This window comes from Mastomys coucha, unplaced genomic scaffold (genome assembly GCF_008632895.1).
Source record: "Mastomys coucha isolate ucsf_1 unplaced genomic scaffold, UCSF_Mcou_1 pScaffold12, whole genome shotgun sequence".
Taxonomy (NCBI): Eukaryota; Metazoa; Chordata; class Mammalia; order Rodentia; family Muridae; genus Mastomys; species Mastomys coucha.
The window spans coordinates 21690299-21711859 of record NW_022196894.1 but is presented as its reverse complement, the minus strand read 5'-3'; the positions used below and the strand labels follow the sequence as shown (position 1 = coordinate 21711859).

Sequence of the window (21561 nt, the reverse complement as noted above, 5' to 3'; positions counted from 1 at the left end):
CTCCTCCTCCTTCTCCTCCTCCCCTCTCTCAACACCCCGAAGGGAGGTCCCTCTCTGTTCCCTGGCATTTGTGTGCCTGTTGTCTCTGGGACCTGACCCAGATTAGAGGTCCTCTGGCACTTACCATCACCAGCAGTAGTTAGCCTTTCTGTCTCCGAGGAGCCGGGCGGATGCAAGCAAGCCAACGGGGTTCAGGTGTTGAGCTGGGATAACCACACTCCATCATAGGTACCGCAGGACGGCTGGAACCCGCAGAGCTTTCTCAGCCTGTCTGTGCCCAAACTACTGTACTGAACTGGGTGCATGATAGCATTTCCCTTCTGGTAGGTTGTCAATTCTCTATGGAGAAACAGCTGGCCTTAGTCATTCATGCATCTTGCATGGGCCTCGGTTCGTTCCTAGAATGGCAGAGGTGCCTCCCTCAGTTTTGAACCTGCTAAAAAATCTCACTCTTTACTCAGCTCTAGTTACCGTCTTTTATGACCCAGGAACTATACAACCAGGGTTAAATAACACAGATATAGCATTCTCAAAAGATTATGGCAGAGTAAAGAAGTGGCTTACAGTGAGCTGTTTGGCACAGACAGGGTCACAGGTCAGGGAGCATAGGGACTATGCCTGGCTGTCCCCAGATGATTTTCATAGTCTGCATTCCAGTTCCTGCCACTGGGCCTCTGTTTGCCTTTCTGCCACCTTTAGCATCCTGGGGCTACAGATGGGCTTTAGAGACATGAAACCCCGATATGCACAAAGATGGTGGCGGGGGTCTTCATCATCAGTCCCTCCTTTGAGAACTTAAAGGGTAAATGGATTCGATCTGTATCTCACAGCCCCGTAATTTGTCATTCTTTTTCTTTTCCATTGTATAATGGGTTCCTGTGAGTAGGCAGGACAGGGACTATTAGCTTTGCTTTGGAGATACCGAGAGGCTTAGGCAGGTAAATTGTCTCTCTCCAGGGCTGCTGTGTAAGAATAGTATTTGAACTATGAACCGGTGTGCAAGGTGTTTTAGAGCTCCCAGAGGAGAAAGGCTAAGGCTCCCTCAAAGCCGTGAGGCCCTAAGGAGAGTCTCTGGAGTGAAATGTGTTGACCTTAAGATTCAATCTGTCTCCTGTTTTGCTCTTCTCTGACTGAGACTCTAAATGCTAAGGAAAATAAAAAGTTCCCCATTGTCCTATGGGTTCCCATAAGTGTTGAGAAGGAGCCCAGGCTCCAGTGAAACATTAGCCGAGTTCCAGAGGAGGGGGGCTTCCAAGCTCTGCCCTGTTTCCTCCCGCTAACATGGTATCTCTCCACGTCCTGCAGAGAATGGGGCCTTCTTCTGCAACGAATGTGACTGCCGTTTTTCCGAAGAGGCCTCGCTCAAGAGGCACACGCTGCAGACGCATAGCGACAAACCATACAAATGTGACCGCTGCCAGGCCTCCTTCCGCTACAAAGGCAACCTCGCCAGCCACAAGACTGTCCACACGGGTATGGCGTTGTCCGATGCTGAATGCTCCATTATCCATCACAGACAAGAGATCTTAGGACAAACCTGGGGACTTGGATGTAATAAAGCAGGCTGCATGCCCGACTCTGGCTTCAACTAGGGCAGCAGTCCTCAACCTATGGGTCTTGACCTCTTAGTGGGGGTCGAACAACCCTTTCTCAGGGGTCACACATATCAGATATCCCACATATCAGATATTTAGGTCATGTTTCATAACAGTAGCAAAATTACATTTATGGATTAGCAGTGAATATAATTTTATGGTTGAGGGCTACCACAACATGAGAAACTGTCTTAAAGGCTCACAGCATGAGGAAGGTTGAGAACCACCGAGAGGATTAACCCTGTCTTGTCTTTCGCCTTATTCTTTGCACTTCCTCTGTGGTTTTTGTTGGCCTTTGCTAGGATTTGAAGTGTTAGTCCCCCTTTGAGTGAAGAGACTAATGCTGATAGAGGCAAGGTGGACTGGGGCTTGGGTGAAGCCAGCTAAAAAGAAAAGCTTTTCGGTGTCAAGGATTTATCAACCAACCTACATTCCTTTCCCTGGGCCACTTCTCACAATCTCCTTGTTGCGAGCATGAACTAGCTCTCAGACCTTTTGGTGGCCCCATTATCCCCAAAACTTTCCATGGCAGAAGGTTCGGCTGTAGATTGGTTTCCTCTGGCCAGCCTCTGCTCAACCCCACACCCTGCTTTGCTAGCAAATGGAATACAGCTGTAGTTGCCACAAGCGGAAAAGTATGTTCTGAGAGAGAAACTAGAGCAGCCTGATTTTATCTCTCTGGTGAGTGAGTGGAATATTGCATCAGTCCGGCCGAGGCAAGAGCCAGAAGAATCTTTGCAGGTTGTCTAAATCAGCCCTGCCCATTCAGAGAGGGAGACTGAGGCCCAGAGAAGGGCTGGGTCATGCCCAAGCCCTGTAGGCAGTGACCCTAAATGACAATGGTGGTTTTGCAGGTCTGGCTTCTTGAAACTTCTCCCACTGTGTCCTACATATAGAGTTTCTACCCCACCGTGCCCAACTGCTTGTTTCTTGACCTTGTCCCTTGCTAGGTGTGTTGGTGTCTGTGGCAGGCACCTAGATGAGTGGGTCTCATCCTGTGAGTCAAGACCCCCTTGGGGTTGAAAGACATTTTTACATCTAAGGCCATCAGAAAACACAGATATTTACAATATAATTCAGTATGGTTCATAACAGTAGTAAAATTACAGTTATGAAGTAGCAACAAAAATAACTTTGTGATGGGGGGGCTCACCACAGCATGAGGAACTGTATTAAAGGGTCACGGCATTAGGAAGTTGAGAGCCACTGCCCTAGATTCTCTCTCTGACCCCCCTGTAGGGAAGGGAAGGTGTTCGTGGCCTTGTATGGAAGTAACTACCTTGAAATTAAGGGTCAGTGTAGCACCTGCCATGAAAGATGATTTCCTTTTTCATTGTCGTGTCAATAGGTGAGAAACCCTATCGCTGTAACATTTGTGGAGCGCAGTTCAATCGGCCGGCCAACCTGAAGACCCACACTCGAATTCACTCTGGAGAAAAGCCCTACAAATGTGAAACCTGTGGGGCCAGGTTTGTGCAGGTGAGCAGGGCAGCGTGGCGAAAGGGACCCTGTGGGTGGTGGGAATCTGGTCATAAGCAGGCAGAATACCCTGGCAGCGCCTCTCATGCTATGCTCCCCCGTCAGGTGGCCCACCTCCGTGCCCACGTGCTCATCCACACCGGAGAGAAGCCGTACCCCTGTGAAATCTGCGGCACCCGCTTCAGGCACCTTCAGACTCTAAAGAGCCACCTGCGTATCCACACAGGAGAGAAACCTTACCATGTATGTAAACCCCGTGGCTTCCCGCTGGCCTGGGGGAGGGGGCGGGTGGGGGGGGGCGACTATGGAGCAAGTGGACAGCAGAGGTGCTTGCTCCAACCTCTAGTGTACATGTGGACCAGGAGTCAGGAGATCTAGAGCTAGGCCTGACTGATTGTCCAAGTTCCTGTCTTCAACAATCCCAGGTCTCAGTGTGTTCACCTCTGACATGGAGGCATTGGTCCTGGGCCTTAGGCAAGGAAGCACAGAATTGGGTTAGTCATTCATTCCACAAATGTTTTCTGAGTCTCTCCAGCATACCTCCACACTAGATATGTACATAGGAGTAGTGAAGGTGTGAAAGCGAGCTTAGGAGTAGGAGAGCAACCAGAGAAATATGGCAAAGAATAAAAACCCCAAACCAGAGCCAGCATATAAAAAAAAAATAGTTTCATGGAAGAGCTGACTGGGACGACAGGGTAGTCCGGCAGTTAAGAGAGAGGACTTGCTGCTGTTGCAAAAGAGGATATCCGGTTCCTAGCACTTGAACTGGGTGGTTCACAACCACTTTTAAGTCCAGTTTAGGGGATTCACCGCCCTCTTGTGGCTTCCCCAGGTACCTGCATGCATGTAGTGTAGATATAGATTAGAATACACGTGTGTCAGTAAAAATAAATTCAAGAGAAAGAGCAGGTGCCTGCATGTCTAGTGCAGTGCTTAGAACAGGACATCAATAAAATATAATTGGGGTGCAGCCACACTCATGCCTTTACAAATTATATAAGGATGCTTTGAGGCATCAATGGCAGCACTTCAGGTGCTGCCAGGCACAACAGCAAATCACTGAATGGTTCACTGGCACCCAGATGGTAAGGTTCAATGTGTGCCTTCTTCCGTTGACTTGCTTCTAAGGCTTTGAATGAAGACCTTTGTACTTGCTATTTGTTTCTTGGCAAATTAGCTATTTTCACCCTGAGGGCTTTCTACTTTCCTCACCTGTACGTTGATTTAGGAAATAGTGCCTACGTCATAAAGTGGCCATATTTAGGGAACTAATTCATTTGGTGCCTTGAGTTTTCCAAGCATGTAACTGTGTCATGAACTGTTGAAATTTTAGTCTCGGAGGCAGTAAGGGTTGAAAGTGATGTTTGGATCTGATTGACCCAATCCCTTACAGAATAGAAAGCCAGTCTTGGCAGATGATATGGACGGGATACACAGCAGTGGGTGCCACAGGTACAGGGAACATATGCCATTTGGAAATAAAGAAAACAATCTCCCTGACTCAAGAATCTCCATGGATTTATGCTATTTAGTTCATTTGTGCTGTTGCAATCAGATTGATTTCCCAGTTTTCTGAAGGTGAATTCTGCTAGGTCGTGGGGAGACTACAGTGTTTGCATGAGAAGTACTTCCAAGTATTAGCCACATGATGAAGGCATTAATATACCAGGGCAGTTGTGAGACAAGGCTGAAACTCTGAGCGCCGCAAAGAGATGGATCATTTGATCTTAGATGCAGAAATGTCTCTAATTAGGGGAGTCCGCATCTGAACTTAACTTTTGGATAAGACTTGTAACCATGTACTTAAGTCAGGGAAGGACGTCTCAAGCCTGAGGAACACGTGAGCTGAAGGGAAGACTGGGTAGGGCATTTGCACAGTGTATACTTGGCCTCCAGTGGAGGCCAGGATTTGTATGGATTCTAAATCTGCCCTCTGAGAGGGAGGAGCTGCCTCCAACTGACCCTCACAGAGATGCCTCTCCTCTGGGCTTTTGAGCACTGACATGTTTCTTGAGTGGATAACAGCTAACACTTTGCTTCTGGTGTCTCTCCAGTGTGAGAAGTGTAACCTGCACTTCCGTCACAAAAGCCAGCTGCGACTTCACTTGCGCCAGAAGCATGGCGCCATCACCAACACCAAGGTGCAATACCGTGTGTCGGCCGCTGACCTGCCTCCGGAGCTCCCCAAAGCCTGCTGAAGCATGGAGTGTTGACTCTTTCCTCTCCAGCCCCTTCTCAGAATCTACCCAAAGGATGCTGTAACACTTTACAAAGGTCATCCCATGATGTAGTGCCTCTCTCATCCACTAGTGCAAATCATAGTTGGGGTGGGGGTGGGGGTGGGGTTTGCGGGACCGGGAGCCCAGGCAGCTCTCCTTCCCACACTGCCATAAAACATTAAGACAATACTATTGCTTCTTCTCCTATGTGTAAGGCAGACCACGTCAGCAAAAAAGCAAAATCATTTTCTGTATCAAACTAGGGGAGAACGCAGAAGTTCTGACTTGACAGGTTGCAACTTGAGGAATGTAAATGTCCTGCGGGAACAGAGGTCTCTTTTGTATGTAAATGTGTATTGTTTTAAAAGACAAGACTTCAGTACGTTGTCAAAGAGAGGGCTTTAATTTTTTTAACCAAAGGTGAAGGAATATATGGCAGAGTTGTAAATATATAAATATATATATATAATATAAATATATAAACCTAAAAAGATATATTGAAAATATAAAACTGTGTTAAAGGCTCGATTTTGTATCTGCAGGCAGACACGGATCTGAGAATCTCTATTGAGAAAGAGCACTTAAGAGACTATTTTAAGTATTGCGTCTGTATAAGTAAGAAAATATTTTGTCTAAAATGCCTCCGTGTATTTGTATTTTTTTGCAAGTGAAGGTTTACAATTTACAAAGTGTGTATTAAAAACAAAAAGAACAAAAAAAAAAGCCGCAGAAGGAGAAATGTATACTTTTGTTCCAGTTTTCAGTTTGTACATACCTGTAACGTGTCCTCACGGTGCCTTTTTACACGGAAGTTTTCAATGACGGATGGGTGCGCGCCATCCCTTTTTGAAGTGTAGGCAGACACAGGGACTTGAAGTTGTCACTAACTAAACTCTCTTTGGGAATGTTTGACTCCTCCCACATTCTGCGTCATGCTTGTCGTTATAATTACTCCGGAGACAGGGTTTGGCTGTGTCTAAACTGCATTAGTGCGTTGTAAAATATAGCTGTACAAAACATAAGAATAAAACATTGAAAAGTCGAGCCGTCGTCTTTTTCTGAGGATCTGTCTCTGCATGGAGAGAGATAGGAGTGGATCCAGCCTCTTTGCTCCAGTGGGAAACGTTGCAGGGGCGGGGGAGGGGCCGCTGGCCAGCGAGGTGTTGGAGAGGAGCATGGTGTGTGGGCCATACTGAAGTTTGTTCAGGTAGCTTCCTGCCTATTTTGGTCCTGAACCCCAGCGTGAGCCGCAGAGCCCAGACACTAGGCCTGAAGGTCAAGTAGGATATCTGAATGCACCCTTTGCCAGCGCCGAGCCCCATGCTTCATAACTTCAGTCCTTGTTCTTAAGACACAAACGTCATAACCTCTCCCACCTCTGGGATTATTCTTTTCTAAAGTGAGAAGTCCCATCACGGCTCTGGCTTTAGAAGCATGTTTTCTTTACTCGGCTACCCAGGGCAGGTCAAAGGCATCTGGCTGAAGCCACACACATCTCTCAGCATCCACGCATTTGGAGTCTCCTGGGTGACCGACAGACATTTACAGACTTGAAAGCTTTATGACTGGCCAGAGGCCAAGCAAGCCTCTACCCCAGTGTTGGAGCTCGGCCACCTCCTCCTGTGTGCGTCAGGTCACTATTTTTTGCTATGGGTCTCTGTCCCAGCCCATCCAAGAGTAGACTGGATTAACGAGACCATTTATGAATCCATGATTCAGATGTAAGTTCACACTGGCCTGCTTTGGCACCCGTTTGTACTTTACCTCAGAAAACCCCAAGGACCAAGTATGATTGACAGGATCTGAGAACTGGGGAGACAAGTGTGGCTCTGGTAATGGGCCCAGAGGAGAGAGACTGCATCCCCTTCCTGTTCCTGGGTGGCAGTGGGGAGGGAACGCGTGCCTACTGGTCAGCTCCTGGCAGTGGTTTTGCAGCAATCTCTGGGCACGTGTTGAGAAGCTAGGGGAGCTGCCCACCCAATGCCCCAGAGAGACTTCAGAAAGTCACGCCACCTTCTGCCAACCGCAAGGCCTTGCAGCTCAGGTTTCCTTTGAAAATGACTTTAAAGAACTTGCCAGCTCAAGGCCTCAACTCACCCTGTTCTTTGAAAAGGGAGAAAAAGATCCCTCGGCTCCCATAGAAACCTGGCAGAAGAACTTACAGAACAGACAGCTTCAGGAATGACAATTCACAGGCCTGAGGGAGGTTGGCCCCAGGCTCCTTTTGCTCCCAGAGTCTGTTTTTGTATCATTACTATTTATGAGGGAAACGGAGGAGCAGACAGGGAGGGTGGTGTTCTGACAAAAGGGAGATCAAAGACTGAGCTACTGCAGTCAGCTGATGATTAAGAATAAGTAAGAGGAAAACATCTCTAAACAGAGTTATTAAGAGTATAGCCTAGAGCAAAGGGGAGAATTTTATTACAAAAACATGGAGTGAATGCATTTTCACACACACACACACACACATACACAGACACACACATACACACACACACACACACACACACACACACAAAGGTTATGTTTAATACTCTCTCCACATTATGGAAGTTTTTTGAGGGAACGGTTTGTTAGGACCTCAGGTTGAAGTGTGTATTGAGGAAGGTGTATTAACTTTGGCTTCAGTTCACTTTCTGTTGCTGTAATAAAACACAGACCAAATGCAATTTGAGGAAGAAAGGGTTTATTGGACTTGCATTTCCTGATCCTACTTCACCACTGAAGGAAGTCAGGGCAGGAACTCCAGGCAGGAACCTGGTGCCAGGAACTGAAGCAGAGACCATGGGGGAACGTTGCTTACTTGTTCCTCGTGGCTTGCTCAGCTTCCGATCCCACCCTGGTCCGTTTGCTCAGGACCCTCCCACATTAACCATAAATCAGGAAACTGCCCCCAGAAACTGTCTCTAGGCCAGCCTGCAGCAGCATTCTCTGAGTTAAGGTTCCTACTTCCCAGAGGACTCTAACTAGAGTGGAGTGGACAACTGAGCAGGTCGCTCTGGTGTGACAGAACTCCCATCCCAGCAAGGAAGGGCTGAAGTCTCTAAGCTCACGGTTTTGATGTCTTTAAGGTCAGAGCTTCGCATATGTCCCTGTCCATTGTCCTTGGCTCGGCTAACTCTGGGCTTATGATGAGACAGGATATCATGGCAGATAGGAAGCAAAGAGAGAGGTAGGAGAAGACACTGTCCCAAGGGCATGCGCTCAGTGACCCATCTCCTCCAAATAAACCTCACCTGCTAAAGTTTCCAGACCCTTCTAAAATAGTACCACCAACTGAGGACAAGCATTTTTAAACAATAGCTTTTGGAGGGCTTAGCGGCTTGACTGCGTACCTCAGCACAGCAGCAGGCCTGTAGATTGGGTGAGTCCACACAAGCAGAGGGGTTAAGGAGCAGAAGACAGAAGAGTGGGGAGAACTCGCTCATTCAAGTGACTCTTCTGACCCGTGAGGTAACTGAGGGAAACAGTTTGCTGCCATCTAGTGTCTGGGCAAGTGTGGAGACCAGGCTCCCCCTTCCGGCAACCCCAGGAAGGGACAGGTGTGTATTCTGACTTAGTAATGAGGAAATGAAGAGGGCCTGCCCAGGGTCACACAGCCGAGTGTCCACACAGCACACCTAGCTCTTTGTAGAGTTTACAGTTTAAACAATGCTTAGGACCTAGGCTTCTTATTTTATTTTCCTTGCCTCACTCACAGTAGTCATTGATAACAAATTCTTTCACTTTCTCCCAGAGGCATACTCAGAAAAGCATTAAGAGGACTGAACCAAGGAAGAGAAACAGGGAAAAGCTGACCCCGTGTCAGTCAGGCCATGTCAATGGCAGAGCCCCCAGAGCGAGGCTCTCCGAACAAGATGATCTTCCAGTACTGGGTTCTATGGAGGCTGCTATCATCTGGAGGTTTCTGGACTTACATTTCTATGAGACCCAGTATCTCTTGTACCTATTTACAATAGGGTACCCCAGCCCAGCACCTTCTCCTTACATGGGCTAGTTTGTGTGGGTTCCTATTTCCCAGAGCACAGCTTATGCTGACAGCATAATTATGGTTCATATTTTACATAAATATAACTTTGGGTTTTAAGTTATTTGTTTACAAAGTTGTTACCAACATGATGATATATATATATATATATTTACTAATATTAGTCATTTACTAATCTCTGAAGTGGCAAAGGGAAAAATATCTACAGTCAGACACTTAGTTGAGATGATTGAAAGTTGCAAAGTATTAACACTGCTCCCTCTTTTGGCTGAAATCAAGTGTAAAATTGTTAACTAATAAAACTTTTGCAGTGCTCCCTAAAAAGGTAGGAAATCAAAGCACATTGGTTTATAGCAACTTGATCATTTTGCATTATGGGCTATAATGAACAACATCAGCAGGGTTCGCAGGGTAGCTGAGCACAGAGAGCTTGTGGCTCTTCCAGAAGACCTGAGTTCAGTCATCAGCATCCGAACCAGGCAGCTCACAACAGTTAGTAACACCAGCTCCAGGGGTTAAAGAATAAAGAAATAACATTATGAAAGGGAATGTCAGTCTTTGGAGACTATTTTACAATAGTTACCACTCTCACTTTTAATTATGGCTCTACACTAAAATGCTGCCCAGTCTATACACTGCATTTCACAGTGGATGGTTTTGCTGGGGAAAACTTTGTGACTTTCATAAAGGATACACACACTTTTTACTATTGCTTTCCCACACTCACGGTCTTTGGAGTAAAATTCAATTTAGTATTAAACTAAAGCAAAATTTGTAACTAGTTATAATTAACAAAACAGATACTGCTGTTGGAGTGTGTGTGTGTTTGTGTGTGTGTGTGTGTGTATGTGTGTGTGTGTGTGTGTGTGTATGTGTGTGTGTGTGCTCACCCACATGTGAGGATCCATCATATTTACATGAGTGGAGGTCATATAGTTTATCTTCCTCAGTCTTATTCCATCTTATTTATGGGCAAGCCCTCTCACCTGAATCCAGAACACCTGATTTCGTCAGTTTACCTAGCCAGCTGGCTTTTGGGGGACTCCCACTATCTCAACTTTCCAAGTGACAGGATTACAGGCAGCTGCTAAGGCGACCCAACAGTTCTGTGGTTTCTGGAGATCTGAATTCACTTTGCCAACTCCACAAAGTAACTGAGCCATCTCCTTGTCTGCATGTCTAAATTTCTTAATGAATGGTGGCTGACATTTCCTGGATTCCTCCAAGGAAAAACACAAACCTTGGTTTACCAAAAACACCATGACCAATAGAGAAGACCAAGTTCCTCTAATCCCTAAAGAGGAGAAAGGGGGTTTCTATCTTGCCTGGGTCATGAGATAACCAATGTAGTGACCAGGGACACTTTCGTTGAAAGGGGAGGGCACTTACGTGGGCACTAGGAAAGCAGACATCTATGTAGATGGATGTCAAGTCAGAAAAGGCTTGGAGTCTCAGATGAGAACTTGAGATGCTTGGAAGACCCCTGTAGCACCCACCTTCGGTGACTTACCACTCTGGATGAATGGTTGCTTAGGACGTCTGTAGCCCAGGCCTGTCTCAAACTCACTGTATACTCAAGCTGACCTTGAACCTGCTGTCATGTTGTCTCAGCCTCCCCAGGGCTAGGATTCTAAGTGTGTGACATCATACAAGGTGTGTGATATCATACAGAACCTGTGACAGCATACAGCGCTTCTGTTTTTATATCCTTAGCAGGCATATTTGGTTAAGTAGCAAGCATATATAGAGTCAGAATCATTGACTGTTGTAACTGACGCTCTTTAGGGATTATGATGATTTCACATAGTCAAGAAAACCAAACCAAGAACAGGAAGACATCATGTCAAGGGGGACAGCAAGAATGTTGATCGAAGAGATCACTTAACTCTGGAGTTAGGTTTTTAGCATGACCCATGCCCTCAGAACATTTTCAGTAAAGTCAGAAAACTATAGGGTTGGAGAGATGGCTCAGTGGCTAAGAGCACCGACTCCTCTTCCAGAGGTCCTGAGTTCAATTCCCAGAAACCACATGGTGGCTCACAACCATCTATAATGGGGTCTGATGCCCTCTTCTAGTGTGTCTGAAGACAGCAACAGTGTACTTACATAAATAAAATAAATGAATTTTTAAAAAATGGTATAAACATGAATAGACACTTATCCAGATATTTAAATGGTCAAGAGAAAGATGAAAAAGTGGCCAGTACTATCACTCCTCAGGGAAATACAGTTAACATCACAGTGAGCTATTAACTTTACTAGAACATTTGCTATTAAAGGGCAAGTACTGGCCTTCGTGTGGAGAAAGGGGAACTCTACACACTATTCTTGGTAATGTAAATTAGTAAAGCCAGTATGGAAAGCAGTATGAAAGTTCCTCAAAACTTAGTAACACAACTTAGCAGATGATCCCAGCATTCTGACTGCTAGGGATGCACATCCAGAGGGAACACAATCATAGCCCAGCACCCCGGAACCAGTGCAGCACACATCATAGGAAGGAAGAAAGAGAAACTAGCTAGTACCTACCAACTTATAAATGGATAAAGAAACCATAGTATACAAAGGAAGGGGCCTACTGTGTGCACTTGGATGGCTTCAACAGAACCTGGAGCTCACTCTGTTAGGAAAATATGACCAACAAACTCCTGGGCATATTTATGAGGGAGGTTTGGTTAATTGAGGTGGGAGACCTGCCCTAAATGTGATGGGACCATTTTGTGAAACTGATTTAAAAAAAAAAGAATGATTTGTGGTGTTCTAGTGCACACAACAATAACTATTATTAACAATATTGTATCCAGTATTTCAAAAATAGGTAAAAGAAAGTATGTGGCATAATTTTACTGTGAAGACATGATACATAAGATAGGGACATGTAGATTTGATTATTAAAAGCCTTTACGGGCAAAAGCACTCATATTCAACAAATGTGCAGAACTATTATAAAGAAGAACAATTTTAATGCTAAGGAAAACCTGTAATGAAAATACGAAGGCACATCAGTCACATTGGATAATGCCTGTGGATCTTAATGATCTTGAACTGATCAGCATTTACTCCAGTGTGACAACATTTAGACTCACCTAGAAGACAAACCTCTGTGCATGTTTGTGAGGGAATTTCTAGATTTGCTTGACTGAGGTGGAAATGCCTAGCCTAAAGCCTAAATGTAATAGTACCATTCCATGAATTGTGGTCTGATGCTGAAGGCCTGGGTTAGGTCCCTAGGAGCATCTCTCTCTCTCTTTCTCTCTCTCTCATCTCTCTCTTTCTCTCTCTCTCTCTCTCTCTCTTTCTCTCTCTCTCTCACTCACACACTCACACACACAGAAGAGAGAGAGAGAGAGAGAGAGAGAGAGAGAGAGAGAGAGAGAGAGAGAGAGAGAGAGAGAGAGAGAGAAGAAAAAGTTAACTGGGCAACCAGCTCTCATATAACTTTTTATCCTAACTGGATACAATGTGGTTAGACACCTTATTCTCCAGCCACCATGCCTTCACCACCATGACAGTTTATACTCCCTTGAACTGTGATCTGAAATAAGATCACTTCTCTCTATCTTTCTTTTTGTTGAACATTTGGTCACAGCAAGGAGAAAAGTAACTACTGCAGAATGTTGGTGTCAAGAAGTAGTCCTTGCTGTGCCTGTGCCAAGCCACAGGGTCAATGTGGTCATTAGATCCTTGAAACTGGTTTGTGGGGGGAGTGAGAGAAAGTCTGGGACTTTGGCTTAGGGCCCTAGATCATATAAACAGAACATAATGGGCCATACTGGTGGGAGATCAGAAGACCAGGCTGCTGAGAGACAGGTGGACAGTCGGGACACAGCTCATGAGTTTTTTGGGAGGAGCAAGGATTCTTATGAAGAGCTCAGGGTGAGGCCATTCCTGTTCTATTCTGGCAGAAGTTGACTACATCTTGTCCTGAGAATGTGAATGAAGATGAATTAAAGAGTAAAATGGACTAAGTTGTTGGTGGAGAAAAATCTTAAGAGAGAATAGCACTGAAGCTCATTGCTCTGATCTGGGTCTACAGTGAGCACGAGCAATAAGGGAGCAAATAAATGTGAAAAATGTATTATTTAGCGGGAGAAAAGAGAGTTTAGAGTTGTAGGTAAGGTGCATGTAGAGACAATGGCTGGAATTGTTAAAGTGACAGTAGCACTAAAGGAAAGGGTCCTACTCTCCACTGGGTCATTAGTAAAAACATCTTGAGGGCAAGACCCTGCCCATCACAGGCTCCTTCCTGTGAAAGCACAAGTGTCATTTGGAAGATGGTGGTCTGAACAGAGAATACCGCGCAAGAAGTTTCTCACTCAAAATAACTGCCCAGGCAGACGTTTTCTCAGATTCGGGCACACTGAGGGTACTACAGCTTTGGTCAAGGGGACGAGGCTCTATCTTTCTTGCAGCAAGACTTGGCAGCGTACTTTATGTATTGCTATTTTTGCAGGCACGGAAGCTGAAAGAGTAATGCAGGCTCATGCCAAGGTCTCTAAAAGCCAGTCAGGCCAGGAAGTGTGGGGCCAGAAGACCCAAGAGACCATTGCATGAAACTGGGAAGAAGAAGCTAACATTGCACTGGAGCCCCACAGAATGATGGAGATGCCAGGACCACAGACCTTCTGCTGAGAGAAGCTGGAGACTTGGATTGGATCCAACCCAGCTACAGCTGTATGCGGGGCTGCTCAACTCCATTCTGTCCAGACGATGGTATCACAAGCTTTCGATCTTGAACATAGAGCTTCATGAAGTTTTGGTCTTGGTGTGGTCTGGTTCAACTTTGTTATGTCCTCATTTCTCCATTTCGGAATGGGAATGCTTACTCTGTGCCATGATATATCAGAACTATGCAACTGGGCTTTCTCAAAGATAGGTGTTTACAGCTAGGAGATTGCTTTAAATCTCAGAAGAGAGTCAAACGTTGGACTTTTAAACAGTGTTGGAACTGCTAAAGGCTATGGAGACTTTTAAAACTGAACTGAATGCCTTTTGCAATAGGAAATGCCCTTGAGTCTTCTGAAACAAGAAGTGGAAGGTTATGTCTTACACATGGCATGCTTGGGTGCCAAGTTGAGAGGGGTAGGCTTGAAACAGCTACTATTGTTTCTCAACTTGACAATAGCCAGAATCACCTAAGAGACAAATTTTTACGTGTGTCTATGAAGAGTTATCTAAATTATATTAATTGAGACAGGAAGACTCACTCTAAATGTGAGTGGCTGGAGTTCTAGATCAACTACCTACCTACCTACCTACCTATCTCCCTCCCTCCCTCCCTCCCTACTTACCTACCTACCTATCTCCCTCCCTCCCTCCCTACTTACCTACCTACCTACCTACCTACCTACCTACCTGACTGACTAACTAACTAACTAACTAAACCCTTCCTCCCCTAAGTAACTTATTAGGTATGTTTGTCCCAGCAATTAGAAAAATAAGCATCCCGGGAACTGGACCACCAACCAAAGAATACACATGGAGCGAGCGACCCATGGTGCTGGCCACATATGTGGCAGAAGATGGCCTTGTTGGACATCAGAGGGAGGAAGGCCCTCTGGCCTGAGGGTGTTCGATGCCCCAGTGTAGGGGAATGCCAGGGCTTGAGGATGGGAGTGGGTGAACATCCTTATAGAGGCAGGAGGAGGGGGGATGGGATAGGGTATTTCCGAAGGGGAGACTTGGAAAGGGGAAAGCTTTTGAAATGTAAATAAAGAAAATATCCAGGAAAAGAAAAAACAAAAAGAAAAGTGAGTGTGACACTAATTGCTATGTCACAAACCTGTTTGGAAACAGTGGCACGTTCACGGATACTCCGGATAAAAATCTCAACCTATGAATTTAGAAAGGGACACAATTAAACTCACAATGGAGACTGCTTGTAAGGGAGACTTGGTGAAAAGTTCTCACAATTGGCTCTAGCATTACTTCTCTCTCTCTCTCTCTCTCTCTCTCTCTCTCTCTCTCTCTCTGTCTCTCTCTCTCTCTCTCTCCCTCTCTCCTCTCCTTCTTTCCCCCTCTCTCCTCCCTCTCTCTCTCCCTCTCTCCCTCTTTCCCCCTCCCCCCTCTCGTGTTCTCCCACTCACTGGAGGTTCAGGGACTTGAGATTTTAATTCCTTCTCGGGGTCAGAAACTTGGTCTTGGGGGCCTCCCAGCAGCTCACTAAGGAGACTTGACCTTGCTTCTTGCAAAGCAGAGGAAGAAAGGCTGAGACAGCGGTGCTGGTCCCAGGCCAGTGGATGCTTCTTTCCCATTCTAACTCGTTTTGTCATTTCTACCTTTGGTGGGTCTCACAAATAAACATCAGTGAAGAACAGCATAGTGAGCAAGGGCACTTGGATTATACAGACACAAGAACAAGTCAACGTCAAGCTGGTATCTCTGAAATAGAAACCATCAGAATTATAGGATACACCATTTCAAGATGGGTGAAAATCCCTTTCACTGGAGACTATGATAGCTCGTTGCATTTACAACTCGGGAGGGCAGTCTTGGGTTTACCAGCTATCACAGCCAGGAAAGCTTTACTCCTAAGGGACTCTTGCTACCTGTTATTGTAAGTGTTGTAGGGGGGGTCTGGCAGACATGAATCTTCACTTCAATCCCTTTTTCATTTAGAAAAGAACACTAAATGTCAGAAAGCAGAGATAGTCTCTAAGGCCCGAGACACAGATTTCCAGGTGCCTGGGATAGGTATTTCTATTATAGCTGCAGCCTTACACTGCTTTGATAGTCTGTTTCCAGAAATCTTACCCATCCCCTAAAGCAGTAGTTCTCAACCTGTGGGTTGCAATCCCTTTGGGGTTCAACAATCTCTTCACGTTGCCTAAGACCATCAGAAAACAGAGCTATTTACACTGTGATTCATAACAGTAGCAACACTGGAGCTATGAAGTAGCAACGAAAGTAATTTTTGTAATTTTTATGGTTGGGGGTCACCACAACTGAAGGAACTGTATTAAAGGGTCGCAGCGTTAGGAAGTTGAGAACCACTGCCCAAAAGGTTGTCTCTGTCAAATAGCCTCATTTGTCTGACAGCTTCATTGGAGAAGCTGAATGGAGCAAGCTAGGACTAATGAGTGAGAGACACAAAAACAAAGCTCGGGCTGACTGGAGAGAAGGTTATACAGCAAGTGTCTAAAGATGGGATGGATGGGCTGTGGGTGGTGGCTTGTGGTCGTCAGCTTTATGTTACTGTAATAAATAAGCAAGACAATCAACTTGTGATAAGAAATTGGCTGTTTTGGTGCCCTGTGATCACAGATCCCTTGTGATCACTGGACCCTTGCTTTGAGCCTGTGGTGGCGTGCATGAAGCTAGCATTGACCATGGGAGTGTAGATCCACTGCCATGAGTCATAAGAGAGAAGGGCCATTCTCATGATAGTCTCAGCTCCTTTAGGGTAGAGATGGGCAGAGTTGTATTATAAGGTTCAGGTTGGTTTTCCTCGTTTTATAGAATACCCTGGGCTGGCTTCTCACATACTATTTTAATTTTTAAAATCTCTCTCTCTCTCTCTCTCTCTCTCTCTCTCTCTCTCTCTCTCTCTCTCTCTCTCTCTCTCTCTCTCTGTGTGTGTGTTGTACACACATATGGATTAGGTGTATGTATCTGTGCATGTGGAGGACATGATGTGCCCAGCCCCTATCACTCCTTACCTTGATAACATCACTGAACACAGAGTTGGGCTGGAAGCCAGAGAACACAGCCATCCTCCTGCCTCCACCTCATATAACACTGGGCTTAAAGGAAGGGTTGTCCATGCCAGGCTTTTTACATGGGTGCTGGGGACTTGAACTCATGTTGAACTTCATGCTTTCAGAGCAGGCTCCCCTAGCAGATGAGACCTCCCTCCCCCAACGCAGCCCTCATAACATCCATCTCAATTTCTTTATTATCTTATTTTATTGGAGTGAGACAATTCAATACCCCACTTGTTAAAGTTACTATTATATCTGCCTGGCACATGTGACCCGTAGTCACACGGAAAGATGCAATGTCTAACTCAAGAGTCCAGTGTCTGGTCATCCTGCATGCTGCCTGGATGACCGTTCTCACACCATCCTCTGCTTACCCCTCCTTAACTCACCGCAGACCTGGCCCAATGTGGACAAGTGATGGGAGTGTGTTTAAGGACTTCAGATGTAGTCCTTCATTTATTTTTGAGTTTAGATATCATTTTGTAGCTTATCTTGCCCTCAAACTCACAGCAATGTTTGGGCCTCAGCTCCCCGGTGATGATATTTCAGGCATGTAACACCACTCCCAATCCTGCATTTGATCTTTACTTGTATTTTATTTGTTTTTTACTCTCATAGATGTGCGCTCTATTTACTACATTTCCTCTTTCCTCTCTTCCATCCAAACTTCCTGCACCCTGCCACTCTCAAATTAATAACCTCTTATTTCCTTTATATTTTTACACACAGCGCGCGAGAGCGCGTGCGCGCGCGCGCGCGCTCACACACACGCACACACACACACACGCACGCACACACACAGCAATGTTGTTCTTGTGTGTATGTTTTTGTGGCTCATAACTTGCCATAGGACAATATTTTCCCAGTCTCAGAAACTCTTTTGACTTCCCATTTTGAAACTAGTTTTACTTGTGTAGTCTGGAGAATGTCCACAAGGTGGCAGCGTAGGATAAGCAGTGGCTATTTTAGTCCTTCCCCCCCCCCCATCGACCCCCACCTGACCTTCCTCAGTGTAAATCAGACCGGGCTGTCTTTTGGAACTATTCTCCCTAGAACCCTTTTCTCTTCTTGTAACTCACCCCAAGTGACTAGTGGCCCATGGGGTGTGATTTGAGGTCCTACTTGAGAGTGTAAATTTCCACTCTGGCTTTCCTTTGAATTGAATTGTAAGTTTCCAGTTTTCCTTGATAAACGTGGAAGTCCTGCCCCACTTCTCAGCCAAAGGAGGTCAGTCTCTACTAGAGCCCTTCAAATAATACAGCTAATGAGCATAGTGCACTTTCTAGGTCAGCGAAGCACTGTCGGATCCAAGAGCTTTGATCCTCATCACATTCTTGCTGGCTAAAGAAAAACAAGACAAGAAAACCCCACCTTATTTGACAGGGGCAAATGGAGATTGGAAGGAACTAAGAAGGCTGGGCTGGTCGATGGCCAGGCAGGGCCCCAAGGGGCAGAGCCAGTCCTTGGAACACCATGCCCCCGTTCCTGCATAGTCCTGGACACAGCTTTTCTATTGTACAGCATAGCTTAAGATGATAATGGAATCTCTCAGAATTGGAAGGTTTGGGGGAGTGATGTTGCAAATTCTGGATGGGGTCAGAGGGGAAACCCCCAGGGACACCCAGAATTCACCAACTTTACTGTTACCAAGGCTGTGGAACTGGTACACGCCTACTGCCTCCTGCTACCTTTCAGTGATAGGCCAGAAGTGCCCCCAAGCATTGTTCAGATCATGCCCCAAGACTGTGGGTGGATGTAGAGACTTAGCAAATCTTTGCGAAGCAGGGCTCCTCTTCAGTGAGGTTGCGCAAGCAGTCCTAGCTCAAGATATCCACTGTTGAGCAGCTTCTGGCATTGCTAAGGAAGTTTATTGTCCTCAGGCCTGGGTTTCTAGCTCTACAGCAGAAAAGACCACACTGGTGGTTTCCAGAACAGCCCTCCTCCCCTAAATGCTGGCTGTCACTGTTTCTTTTCTGTTGCTGTAATGAAATACTCTACAGAAGAAACTTAAAGGACAAGAAGTTTGTTCTTTCTCACATTTCCAGGGTACGGTCCTTTGTGGCAAGCGCTTGAAGCAGCTGGTAAGATCATATCCATAATCAGGAAGCAAAGAGGGATCCATGAATGCATGCTACTAGGGAATGGTGCCACCTACAGTGTGTGTGTGTGTGTGTGTGTGTGTGTGTGTGTGTGTGTGTGTGTGTGTTTGCATGGTGCCACCTGCAGTGAGTGAGTGTATGTGTGAATGGCGCCACCTACAGTATGTGTGTGTGTATGTGTGAATGATGCCACTTATAGTGTGTGTGTGTTTGTGTGTGTGAATGGTGCCACCTACAGTGTGTATGTGTGAATATTGCCACCTACAGAATGTACGTGTGTGTGTGTGTGTGTGTGTGTGTGTGAATGGTGCCACCTACAGTGTGTATGCACGTGTATGTGTGCATGTATATGTGTGTGAATGGTGCCACCTACAGAGTGTATGTGTGTGTATATGGTGCCACCTACAGTGTGTGTGTCTATGTGTGTGTGTGTGTGAATGGTTCCACCTGCAGAATGTGTGTGTGTGTGTGTGAGTGGTGCCACCTACAGTGTGTGTGTCTGTGTGTGTGTGTGTGTGTGTGTGTGTGTGTGTGTGTGTAGAGGGTCTCCTCATTGCCATTAATGAAATGAAGACATGCCCCACAGCCATGCCCACAGGCCCATCTCCTAGGTGACTCTAGGGTCTGTAAGAATGACACCCCATCACAGTAACTCTGACACCCCATCTAAGTGAGGGGTTGCAGAGACAAGGGGTTGTGCTCACTGGAGTGCTCTGGGAATGTCAATCGCTCACTGAGACCACAGAGCCTGAGAGCTGAAGGGCAGCTCTCTCATCTCCTGCTCCTGGATCAGCTACTCAGGACGTGCCTCTTCTCTGACCATGGCTCCTGATGCCACTGAACCTCAGAAGGAACTAAGGGTGTGCCACTAGTTATCCACACTCTGTTATTTTATGAGTCATGCCTCAAAGTCCCGCTATAGGCAACAATTTGCAACTCTATTGAAATAGATTTTTCCAAAAGAAGAACCTAATATTTCTTTAACTTTAAAATTAATATACATTGAATTGAATGCTGGAAAACAGCTATGACATAGACAATAGTACAAAGAATATTGGTAGAGCAATCAGTATGTGCCAAGGACATTTAAATAGCTTTTAAATCCGAAAGTAATTTGCAAGTACAGGGAAGTTACAGAATGAGTGCAGAGAAGGCCAGAATTCTTGCCTGTCTCCCCAGCGGTAATATGGTAGATGCCTACTGGGCAGTATCAAAGTGAGACTCGCATGGATAGATACCATTTATACTTGCTGTGTGTCAGAAGCTGGTGCGAACCCATTTGGTTCTGTCCCTATTCCGTTGCCCTTGTCTTCACTAATTTTCAGGGTTTACAGACTTGGAGGCTTAGCTTCTTACCTTAACCGAGGTTTTTTACCAGTTTTACATGTGCTTGTGTGTGAGTTTGAGTGAATGTTTGTGTATGCATGTGTGTATGTGTTTGGGTGGATCTTGTATGTTTGCATATATGTGTGCACGCATGTGTATGGTGTATGCATTTGTGTGCTCATGTGTTTTTAGGTATCTCTATATGTATGGATATGTCTGGGTATGTAGATATGTGTGCATATGTGTATATATATATATATATATATATATATATATATATCTGTATTTGCCTGGTGTGTCTATGTGTATATGGATATGTCTGCTCATGTGTGGGGGTATATGTGTGTATGTGTCTGTGTGTATGAGTGATGTGAATTTTTATGCATTTTTCTCTATGGAGCTTTCCACGACAATCACATACACAGACGCTCCATCCCCACTAAGGTCTCTTTTATTCCCTCTGCCTTTCGCCTCTATCCTTGACTTTCTGCAGTCACCAGTTTGTTCCCCATTTCCATAGTTGGTTTATTTGAGAATGTTGTCAGTGATATGCTACTATGTCACTTCTTGAGCACTTGCTGTGTGTTAGGAGCTGGTGTAAGCCCATTTGGTTCTGTCCGTAGTCCATTGTCCTAGTCTCCATTAATCTTCATCTCACTCAACTGATGTGGTCAACAGCTGGCACAGCTGGAATTCACATCTAGATCTGCCTCTACAATCTAGAGCTTTAACTATAAAATACAACCTTTCTTCAAAGATACAATGCAGATTTAAAAAATTTAGCTGAACACATGCCTCTCATATGAGCACTTGGAAAGTGGAGGTAGATGGTCAGTTTGAGGCTAACCTGGGCTACAGAGTAAGTTCCAGGAAAAGCCAGCCAGAACTACACAGAGAAACTCTGTCTCAAAAAACAAAAAAGAACAAAACAAAACAAAAAAAAAAATTCGAACAGAATGTTATAATTATAAGAATTAACAGTAGCTTCAGAAAATTTCCATGGGTTAGTACCACAGAGTACATTTTCTAAGAACAATAAAAGGTTTAAAAAAAGAAAAAAAGAAAAAAAGAAAAAGAAATAATAGGCCGGGCGATGGTGGCACACGCCTTTAATCCCAGCACTTGGGAGGCAGAGGCAGGCGGATTTCTGAG

General features: G+C 45.4%; 1 protein-coding gene across 2 annotated transcripts in view; it reads left to right on the top strand.

Moving 5' to 3' along the window:
- Positions 1 to 6340, top strand: part of Bcl6 (BCL6 transcription repressor) — a 49462-nt gene extending 43122 nt beyond the window's left edge. Inside the window, exons 7-10 of one of the 2 annotated variants that reach the window (XM_031363528.1) lie at positions 1306 to 1473; positions 2944 to 3074; positions 3180 to 3317; positions 5132 to 6340. In XM_031363528.1, the coding sequence (XP_031219388.1) occupies positions 1306 to 1473; positions 2944 to 3074; positions 3180 to 3317; positions 5132 to 5275 (581 nt within the window). In that variant the 3' untranslated portion in view covers positions 5276 to 6340. The remainder of the gene's footprint in view (positions 1 to 1305; positions 1474 to 2943; positions 3075 to 3179; positions 3318 to 5131) is intronic. The other variant, XM_031363529.1, reaches the window with a different exon arrangement.
- Positions 6341 to 21561: the final 15221 nt, after the last annotated feature.